We start from the raw sequence: 11,487 nt of genomic DNA, 5'->3' as shown, positions 1-11,487 counted from the left end.
AAGGTACATAGATATAAGCGTAAATAAATAATGAGCATATTTAATTCGGGCGGCAGCTATTTCACCTTGGTATTTTTTTATTATTGGGAGGGAATGCGGAATGTTAATTACGGAATGGGGTATAATTTCATGGACATATACAGCAACTCCCCGTTGATTTTGGTCAAAGGGAGGGCCGTACATTATGTAGTGTGGTAACCGATAGTTCTCATGATGTGTACCTTTCACCTCCTGTAGACAGATAAGTTGTGGACGGTAATCCGCCAACAGATCTTGAATTTCGCATTTACGTGCCGATAGACTGCGCACGTTCCATTGTAGAGTAACAGGCAAGGACATGTTTTTAGGATAGGGGAGGGGAGGTGATAGAGATAAATATGAAAGATATCGGGGCGTATTAAAATATATTATATTAGAATATAGTTAACAAGAAGACTTTGGTATGCTAGCCATTTAGCTTATATGGGAGGGGATGAGAGAACTGTATGGATACAGGATGGCAAGACATGTGTAGGAACGTCAAGACGAAGATGAAATGATAATATTAAGATTGACGAGAAGGAAATTGGTAAGGTAGTCAAAATTGGAATGATCTTAGCTAGGATAAGGATAGATAGAAAATCTTATGTTGCTGCGACAATGAACCTTCGGGTTTAGGGATGCGGGAGAGTTAGTTAGACCTAACAAAATATTAAACACATGTCTTTATATTTACTTTTCATATTTACAATATGGCACAACTAATATAATTTATTTTTAGAAAAAATATCGAGCCCAGTACAAAAATAGGATGTATTTTTTGTTCTTGAGCGCATTAAAAATCTCAAAGCTTCTTTTTAAACATGCTGGATCGTGATGGACACTTTTGGATTGTAAGGAATAAAAGTCTATGTGGTTGTTACAATCCACAAATGTACGTGACTGTACATGAGCTTTTCTTATTCGATGAGCATTAAGATTCTTGATACGTAGATGGAGCCACTGTAAGCAGTTTCTGCAGAAATCTTGTAAGTGGATCTGTAAAACAAAGCATTAAAAAACAAATAAATTTACTTCGAAACTTCTAAGGAAGCATCTACGTATATATATTTCCCAAAGAACTATCTTTATTATTACCTAACTTTCCTTGCAAAATAATGTAAATGTACTTTATTTTCGCATGACACTTGTCTATTGTCTTGTTCTGGCCTATTGCCTTACGAATTTTTGCTTATCGCCAGCGCGGATTGATACAAAATTCCTTGCAGTGCAGCCAAGATTTTCGTATATTTACGAAATGTTGACACACAACATCATCCAAATAAGATAAAGTCAACTAGTGTTACTGCAGTTAGGACTAAGTGTTAAATTTATTTGTATTTCATATTAATTTGTCTTTTGGATGCTCTATATTTCACGGCGATGTTGGCAAGACAATATTACAAAGCGACGTGTTGAGCTTTAAATGCCTTAGTCACTGCTGTCTTCTGGATATAAAATTTTCGGGTTAAAGAGTAACATTTACAATGCGGTTGAATATGTGCAATATAACAGTGCATGAACAGTGATATTATTGCCATAAACTCAGGCTCCTTTTTTTAACACAAGGGGATGGCATAAGCAGTAATAGGATACACAGTAAATAAACACGCCCTTGTCAACTATGGGTGTATTTTTAGAAATCTGTGACGAGGCTGGAAAGAATAAACCAAGCATATCCGCCACAAATAGACGTTCTATTCTTGTCAATCACGAACTCTATTGCAAATTGAAACATACTCAACTTTTGACCCAAAATACACCCCTGTCTGTCCCTTTGAATATTTTCGCCTCAAATCGACCATAATACTAAGATGGAAGAATGTATCAGCTTGATTACAAATATTTGGTAAGTAACAATGTTCCTCATGTTCTATATCTGTTTAATTTGATGTTTATTGCTATTGTATTGTATTCCATTGAATTGTTTATGATAACGGTCGTATATTCTAACATTTGAATTCGTGGTTTAATTTCGTAGATGCTTTCAATTTTTCTACATTTTGCGTAAGAGTAAAAGTGATTACACTCGAGTTGAATTTACATGTGGGAGGTGAAGGGTATTTTAGGTTTATTTTATTTTATTTATTTGGGATTACCGCTTTTTGTATTTTATTTTCCACAGCTCTATAATAACTTACTGTATTTTAGGTCAAAATATCATTAACGTCCTTGAGTAGGCCAAGTGTTCCGTGCGGAAGTCAAGACCGGGTCTTGGTTAAAATGATGTTTTGTTCATGTTTTCACCACAATGGCGCTAGTAGACATGTGAAGAGTAATCGTAGATTAGATTTCGTCTAACAGCAAATGCTATCTATAAATGTAGAAGACTTCACTTATAAAGTTACTTATTTGCGTCATAATCCGTGGGCTGCACTGAGTGGAATGGTGTGCATATGATCTGACAGGTGGCAGCATAGAAATCTTCTCATGTTATTTTTTTTTTTTTGTGATTTGGATATAATACCAGAGTAAGACCCAATTTTTTACAATTTTTGGCTATATATTTTGTATTTGTAAAATCTAGTAACCCAGTATTGTATTGTAATGTAAGTATTGACATGTCCTTTATTACCATGTACTGTAATTTGGACGCAAATAAACTAAACTAAACTAAGGTTAAAGGACACATAGTGGTGTACCTACGAACGTGTTTGCAGTGTCCAGATGTCAGGCCGACCTTACCAGCCCGGATATTTTATTGTGGGGTTTACTGAAGGACAGGGCCTATTCAACAAACCGCGTACGTTACAAGTTTTAAAGGACAATATTTCGGCTGAAATCAGGAACATCACCGGAGAAACACTGCGGCGAGTCACGGCGAATATGCAAACGTGGGTGGAGGCGTGCCTTCTTGAAAACTGCGGACACTTTCAAGACATACTCTGATCACAATGAACAATCAATGGCACACTATCCAAGGTACGTCATGTATAAATTACGTTAATATTTGTTTGGTATATTTCATATTACAGTTCATTTTGTCGGGCCGGTTCTATAAGAATCGATGTGTATGATGAAGTCAGGCACACATGACATAATGTCTAATTTACAGCATAATACCCTTTCATTTAGTTTCAATATGTGCGAACTCGTAGATTATTCGATTGTATGCCGTAAGTAAAGGAAAAACTGTGACATTGCGAATTAGAAAATAGAAAACACATTGAAAATATAATTGAATAATGTTGTTCAAATATCATCTTGCTCTAATACTCTAAAGAAACGGATTATGTCAGCTACATTGCTCTTGATTATACTAACTCGATGAAATGTGCGTAGGAAAATCAGTCCGAACTTTCTTACCCATACAACCCAGTTGCACTTTGTAGTAGATGAAAGGTACGTAGACAAAGAGTCCCAGAACAAGGAAACCCAAGGGAAGAAGGAATTCGATACTCGGGTTCTCTGCAACGGGCGCCACCACGAGGTAGATGGAGATGCATAAAACGATAACAGGAAGCACGATAGGCACCTAGAAAAGAGAAAACAACAAGAACAAATTTTGTTCTTGAAAACAGGTGTAAGGAGAAAACTCTGTGTTTGACTTACAAGAACCATACAACTGTTAAAAATGTAAGTTATAGAAATTATAAATGATTATTTATGTTATTATACGTACAGTGGGATGCACAATTATTGCTCATCAAATTGTCCATGACTATATTCATTAATTTTTCTCTTGTATCATACGTGGTCTTAAGGGATGTATTTTTATATGTCCTGGTGTAAGGGTTATTATCCACTTGTTTCGCGTTTAGTTCCAATTCTTGAAGCTCTCATTGCATAAAACAGAGAGAGTAAACATGGTGATGGACAATTTGCTTGGTAATACCTATGCATCCCACGTGCATTAATTCAATGGAATTCTTTAATTGTTAAAAATGTGTGCTCCTGAGATTTTATATGATTTGATGAGATATCACAAAGTCTTACTGCTTATCGGTTGATAAATTTATAAGTAATTAGATGAATTTTCCTTTCGTCTTTCTAATCGCTTATGTGGCCAAAGGGGAAGGGGTGTTATACAGACCCCTCCTTGTGAGCCAGCTTTTTTTATACATAGGAGATTGCTACAAGAGAAGGCTACATAATAGGATTGAACACTAAATAAAAGTTATAAGTACATTTCTGTGCATGCTACTGTCTCCTATTATTATATTGCACGTAAACAAGGTGAGACTATACTTACCTTGTACGGCCTCTTAGCCTCTTTCTTGGTAAATCTCATAACAATTAAAGATGCAAATGTTATTCCGTAGAATATCCAAGCCGTGAAACTGAAGAAATCGATCAGTCTTAGGATGTCGCCGGAGAGCATCATAATCAAAGAGAGTATTGCCTGAAATAGCATACATCGGCATTAACATAAGAACAATTTAGATGACAAACATAACTGTTGCACATATACTTTAATTCAATACGCAAATTAAACATTTTACTCCAATTTTAATGAATTTCTGTTGTATTTTTGGTTGCGCAATAATAATAATAATAATAATAATAATAAAATATTATCTAACATTCTTCTAACAAGACTAACCCCATATGCTAATGAAATTATAGGTGATTATCATTGTGGATTTAAACGTGACAGGTCAACTACAGATCAAATTTTTCACATCAGACAGATACTTGAAAGAAACTGGGAATATAATCAAAATGTCCATCAGCTACTCATTGATTTCAAAAAATCATACGATTCGGTCAAAAGAGATAAATTATATAATATATTAGTAGACTTTGGAATACCTAAGAAGCTTGTTAGTATCGTATCAATCCCTAAGATTGTATATTTATTTTTATTAAAGTCTCTCTGAACGCTTCACGTTGACCAGGGCATTCACTTGTTTTTCTCAGTTGTCTCAACCTCTGAGGCATGTTTACAATGCATTGTGTTGTGCCATGCAAACCTCCTGAGCATTCAGGAAACAGGTAATACTTCTGGTTATAGAGTCAGCGGTTTGCATGGTAGCAATTAAATAACACGATTCGGCATAGAGGAAGAGCTCGATGGCCTAGTAATATAGAGGTGAGACAAGCTGAGAGGGGACTGACTTTGGGGATTGAGTGGAGAGAGACGAGGTGGTCAGCAAGGCAGTAGGTCAGAAGTGGAACGACACTCTGGTCGACGAATTGGAGAAGCTCACAGAGGACTTCGCTTATTGGATTCAGCTAAAGACTTCAGATAGACAGGTAATTATCCTACACCCAGCCATGATTCAGGTTCAACGGTTCACAAAGCCCAACGAGTGACCATTGTCTTTTCTGTAGTTTAGATCCTTAGTGTGATTTTGTACCTTTCTCATTGCCAAGCGTTAACTCGTCATGCCAATGACGAGTGGTCTCATCAAGAGGATGAATGATGATGAGTAGTTTACATCACCCCAGCAATTAATTGCATAAACAACTGGTTCAGATCCCCTCATTCTTTAGAATGACACGGTATGATAAAAGTATGCACCAGTGAAACAAAGTAAAATTCGTGTGGGTATTAATCAGTGGCGTAGCATGGGCATTTCAGGTGGGTACCCCAAGTCCGAAGGAAGGGTCGGCCCTCTCTTGCTTAATAATTTACTTATGGAATTAGTCGCCACAGGTATTGTTTATTTGCCTGAAGTCAACTGGGTTTTCAATAAAACATCATCCATGCATGTTTTAGCTAGAAAATGAGATGCCTCACTGAGCAACAAATGTTTTGAACTCTGGTGTTTTTTATACTTTTTGGTATGACGCAAGTCATTAGAAAACCTACCTGAATCACAAGCGCCTCTGAACAACAGTAGACGTCATTGTTGTGGGCGATCCAACTACTGATTGATTTGGTTTATTTTACTTCGCTTTTCTACCACTTTTGGTTAATCGCGAATATGAATATGAGTGATGATATTTATGAAGTTGATGAAGGGACACTCATAAAGAACACCCGTGCTAACGCCGGGATTCGAACCAGAGACCTCTGTCGTTTGGCACGCTGTGCAAAACACTCTGACACGGAGGTGGGTGGATGATCCAACTGTCGTACACTCTACTGACGTAACAGTGCCGATTAGTAATTCAGACCACTGTTTATTGCATCTTGGAATGGTGATAAACATTTTAAAATAATTTTGTCCACAGACCATTCGATGTTAAGGGTTTTCAAATGAATGCTAAACATTTCCATTGACACAATATTAAGCAGTTAGATACTAACGAAAATAATAATAATAATAATAATAATAATAATAATAATAATAATAAAATAATAGTTTTGTGGGTTAAGTGGTAGAGCAGCCACAGGCTGAACTTCTACCACGAGGACTTCACCAACTTATTTGACAAAATCTGTGTTGAACTTTTAGTTTTTAATACACATCGCTGTTCGTGCGATAAATTATACAATGCAATGGTCATTAAGAAATGGTATATTTGAGTTCGGTAAAGTTATGTCAGTCAATATTGTGTTTTGTAGCATCACATAGCACGAGTGGCACGAGCGCGAAGAACCGAGTAGGAATTCTACATCTGTCGTCTGCTTCAGAAGGCATGAAGGGTCACATGAACCAATCACGTAGCCCTCTGCTCCATACGCTGGCGTATGAGAGAGCATTTACGCGCGTGCTGTAGAGATCCAAGCCTGTCCAAGCTTTCCCTCCAGAAAGACAGCAAGGAATATAGAGTTCTTTACGCCGAACCTGCCCGGCGTCCAGGCAGGAAAGACATTGGAAAAAATGCTTGCTAGACGAGTGTTGTTAGTGGAGCGTTGCAAGCGGATCGCGAAAAATAGCTATTATAATGCCATGAAGGTCAAACATATATGAAATTAGTCAAGATTTACTTTATTTTTACAGCATTTATGTATTTTTGAAATTTTAAATCAGGGAACGCCGGGCATGTGGACGTACTATAACGCTACGCCACTGGTATTAATGTGTCTGACAAATTTACAACTCATGATGGGTTAAAACAAGGAGATGCATTATCTCCATTGCTCATTAATTTTGCCTTAGAATATGCTGTTAGGAAGTTAAAAGAAAATGGTGTGACTCAGTTGTTAGCATATGCAGATGATATAGACTTATTAGGGGATGATATAAATACAATTAAGAACAACGCTAAAATATTTTCCAAAAGGTGGCTCAGTCGGTAACGCGTCTGACTACCATGCTAAAGGTCCCGGGTTCGATTCCCGGCCGGTTCAAATCCGGGAACTTTTCTAACGATGGAAGCGGCCCCGGCGCCCACCCAGCGTCGAATAACATGGGTACCTGGGGGAAACCCTGGGGGGTAAAGGCAGTCAGGGGCGTGATGCTGATCACATCACCGCCACTCACGACCGGATCAAGAAAGTGTGGGGCGTTACCCCCACACCCACTATACGCCTTCATGGCGTGGTGCTATGCAAAGGGGAGTACTTTATTTTTACTGCTAAAGAGATAGGTTTGGAAGTTAACAAAGAGAAAACTAAATATATGCTTACAGGCCGAAACCAAGTGTTAGGTAATAATCAAAATCTAATTATTGATAACAACTCGTTTGAAACAGTTTCCAAATTCAAATACTTAGGAGTAATATTAACAAATGAAAATTATATTAAAGAGGAAATAAAAAGTAGGCTTCATTCAGGAAATGCATGTTACTACTCTCTTCATAAACTTTTGTCTTCTCGTTTAATATCTAAGAAATTAAAAGTTAAAATATACAAAACAGTAATTTTGCCTGTAGTATTGTATGGATGTGAAACTTGGTCCCTTACATTGAAAGAGGAACATAAATTGAGAGTATTTGAAAATAAGATCCTTAGGAAAATATGTGGACCTAAAAGGGATGAGAAGACAGGTGAGTGGAGAAGGTTACGTAATTTAGAACTACATAATTTATATTCATGTCCAGATATTGTTAGAATAATTAAATCAAGAAGACTTAGGTGCGCAGGCCATGTGGCACGAATGGGAGAGGAAAGAGGAGTTTACAGGATTCTTGTTGGGAAACCTGATGGTAAGAGACCTGTAGTAAGGCCAAGACGAAGATGGAAGGACAACATTGAGATGGACCTAAAGGAAATCGATAGGGATGGAAAAGAATATATAGATCTTTCTCAAGATAGGGACAGATGGAAGGCCTGTGTTGCTGCAGCCATGAACCTTCGGGTTTAAGAAGACTAGAGAGTTATATATATATATATATATATATATATATATATATATATATATATATATACCGTGCGTCGAATTCCTTGCAAGGCCGAGTAACGTCCCGCTTAAGTTTACCCTCGAAAGTGTTTTGCTTCGCTCGGAATTGTTTGGAGGTTTCGAATGTGCAACACTGTATCAAGATTACGTTGCAAACTAAGTCAATGGTTTTCGTGAGCATTGTTTCCAATCTGAAAGCTCCGAGCTGAAGTTGTTCTTTCCTTCACGACTACAGGTGCCCTGTACAGAACTGCGAATGGAGTGAGGAACAGACTTTGAACCAAGAGCGTGTTAATTTCGTACTGTGTGAAAGAGTGTGGCTTTTGGTTACTTGCCGTGCTACTGCTTCGCGTAATTGCAGTGTGTTGTGTGTACGTGAGGCGATTGAAATGCCAGCCGCAAAGTTCACGTTAGAACATAATTTTTATGTATGACACTTACGTGGAAACAGACTCCTGTCGAGACGTGTGTAGGTAATTTGCACAGAAATTCCCTGGCGTTTCACCTCCAGGTAGAGAGAAGGTTACGTCTTTTCCTAACATTACGAGAAACTGGATCGCTAAATTTTAGAACCCCTAATCAAAAATGACGGATTCTAACCGAAGAAAATTTCGACGAAATTGGGGCAGAATTACGGAAGAACTTTTGCGTGTGAATCAAAATTTCATCAAACAATCCCAGGAATGTGTGAATGTAGGTGGACATCACTTTCAACAACTCTTATAACACAGGTTAGTGCTCGATTTGCAATATTAATATAAATATCTCCATGCTTAAGATATGTCCATAAAAATAAACGGGACGTTACTGGTCGAAAATGTCGGCATGTCCGCTAGCGCCGCCCGCCACACTTCTCCCGATCTCGCGGCCTCGCAAGAAATTGGACGCACGGTATATGTATTATAATGTGTGTGTGTGTGTGTGTGTGTGTTAGTGTGTGTGTGTGTCTTGCTTCAAGATGTTAATACGTTGGAAATCTTAGCCGGAGTTCACATTTCAGCTATTCGGACCTCACATTACGCTGCGCATCTAGTTCCTATTAACATTTGTGCTTAGAGTAAACTTGAAACATTGGTTTGTTCGAAATATACGTACGTTTAATATCAGAGCTGGTGCGGGTGTGAGACGATTCACATGAACGTACGACAAAATATCCACCAGATGTCCATCTCGACCAGCCACGTAACAGATCCTGCAAATATGGAATAATATATGATTTTAAAAAAATCTGGATTAATTAGTAAAGTAATAGTACAGTACCTTAACACCTTAGAATTTGCACCTCATTTTCGTTGTTGAATCTTAATAATCTTTACGAAATATGAATTATCAATTCAGGGATATTTCTATCCTATCCTCTTTAAGGGTGTGCTGATCTTACTGTGAACAGTTCCAAGTAAGCCTCTTTTATGCGATTCGATTTTTTTTATTTGACGTTGCTTTTCTTTATTTTGGGTAATTGTGACGATGAGGATGACGGATGTAATTGATAAAGGAACACAAAAAAAATATCAGGTTGGGAGTCGAACCCGAAGCTCCTGGCATCGTATCGCGCTGTACTAACCACTCCGAAACGGAGGTCGATACCTGTTTTATTTACAAAAAACAACTAAAAAATAGATACGATTTCTGTAAAGTTGTTCCAGAAGGATTAAAGACTAAATGTTTTAATTTCTCAATCCTATTTAGAAATGTCATTTAGCCCATAAAGTAAAGTATTAAATTATGTAAAGTTGAGTGGAAAACAGTTCTAAATTAAAACGTTTGAGGAATTAAAAATCTTTACATTCGTAGATTTAGTACTGTAAATTTCAATGCAGTGGATAATACCAAGAGATATTCCACAAATTTTTGTGCTAAAAATTACATTATTTCAAGGCAAAATGTGTAGAAAATTCTATTTTAAATATGTGACTTTCTCCCTTCTCTCCACCCCCGAGCACCAAATTAGTTGTTTACCTTCAGAAATCTGTCACTGTATATTATGCCTTCTTTTTCTAGCAGATAGTCCTTATTTTGTTATCGATCCCCGCATTAGGCGTCCTTTTTTCTATAAAATCTGGACTAAGTTTTACCCACAACTCTCACCGTATCACCGTATACGCCAACTGCATACATTTGACATAAACTCAGTTTAACTTTCTTGGCGTTACTGCTGCACAGGACAAATTTGGACTGTATTTGACAGGGACGTTATTAAGAGGGGGCGGTGGACACTGCCCCTTCCGAAACTTCCACGACCCCCTCAATTTTTTTCCCGCGTGGTTTAGAGGAAATTCTAACTTAATATTATAAAATCCCTACAAATAATTTATCAAAAAAATTGCATGGATGCATGTAGATGACAATCTGTTTCATATCATTATCTATTGTAATACAGGGTGTCCCACTAGCTTTCGAACCCGAAAAAAACGTTATAATTTCCGAACAAACATACATAGGAAAATGAAATTCACAATGCATATACCTTGTTTCATGCTGAATACATGATCGTCAGATCGGGTGCTGCAAGTGTCTTCCCTGGACGTCCAGACATGTTTATACACGGCGTTACATATTGTGAAAAGTCCGATGTAGAGTCTCCGGCGTTATCTCGTGAATCGCATTCTCGATGTTGTTTCGCATCTTGCAGTGATGGTGGTTTGTTTCTGTAGACACAACCTTTAAGGAAACCCCATAGAAAGAAATCCGGAGGTGTCAAATCTGGGGATCTTGGCGGCCACAATCGTTTGTAGATGATTCTGTCACCAAAAAAGGACTCAATTTCTGCCATGGACTCGTTGGAAGTATGGTATGTCGCTCCGTCTTGTTGGAAATAACCGCGACGCAGTTATTCATCATCCAGCTGATTTACAAATGCACTGAAGATGTCTAACTAACTTGTGTGTTTACTTCAAAGAAAATGGGTCCAATGTTACGGTGTCGGGAAATTGCACACCAAACACCCACCTTCAATGGTCCAAATTCACGTTGAATGGTCTGATACGATCCCTATATCCATTATTTCTTACAATGAACACGCGTTCTGGTACGGTGTACCGATCCATCCTCGCGATGCAGGGACTCGCGCATCACACTAACCCACACGCATCATTTCCCCTGGCGCCACCTACCGTCTTTGTTTTGACGCGAGTAGTGTCAATATGTACCTTTGACCGCAACTCTGATTTCTTGACCAAACGACCACAAAAAGTTGAAAAACTCACTTTCTCTCCCTGTTCCGCGCCTCATTTATTGCGCTGACGATGTTTCACGGGCGCAGAAAAGCAGTGATGAGTGAAAGATGAGCTCTCAT

At 38.0% G+C, this 11,487-nt stretch overlaps 1 protein-coding gene across 1 annotated transcript in view; it reads right to left on the bottom strand.

The window, feature by feature from the left end:
* Positions 1-697: 697 nt before the first annotated feature.
* Positions 698-11,487, bottom strand: part of LOC145980418 (b(0,+)-type amino acid transporter 1-like) — a 143,045-nt gene continuing 132,255 nt past the window's right edge. The window contains exons 10-13 of the mRNA XM_083113500.1: positions 9,288-9,384; positions 4,211-4,360; positions 3,325-3,493; positions 698-1,017 (exon numbers count right to left, since the gene is read on the bottom strand). Of these exons, the coding sequence (XP_082969626.1) occupies positions 953-1,017; positions 3,325-3,493; positions 4,211-4,360; positions 9,288-9,384 (481 nt within the window). The 3' untranslated portion in view covers positions 698-952. The remainder of the gene's footprint in view (positions 1,018-3,324; positions 3,494-4,210; positions 4,361-9,287; positions 9,385-11,487) is intronic.

Source organism: Lepisma saccharinum, chromosome 27 (assembly GCF_977018435.1).
Source record: "Lepisma saccharinum chromosome 27, izLepSacc3.1, whole genome shotgun sequence".
Lineage (NCBI taxonomy): Eukaryota > Metazoa > Arthropoda > Insecta > Zygentoma > Lepismatidae > Lepisma > Lepisma saccharinum.
Note: the sequence above shows the minus strand (reverse complement) of the source record. Positions and strands in the feature narration are given on the sequence as shown.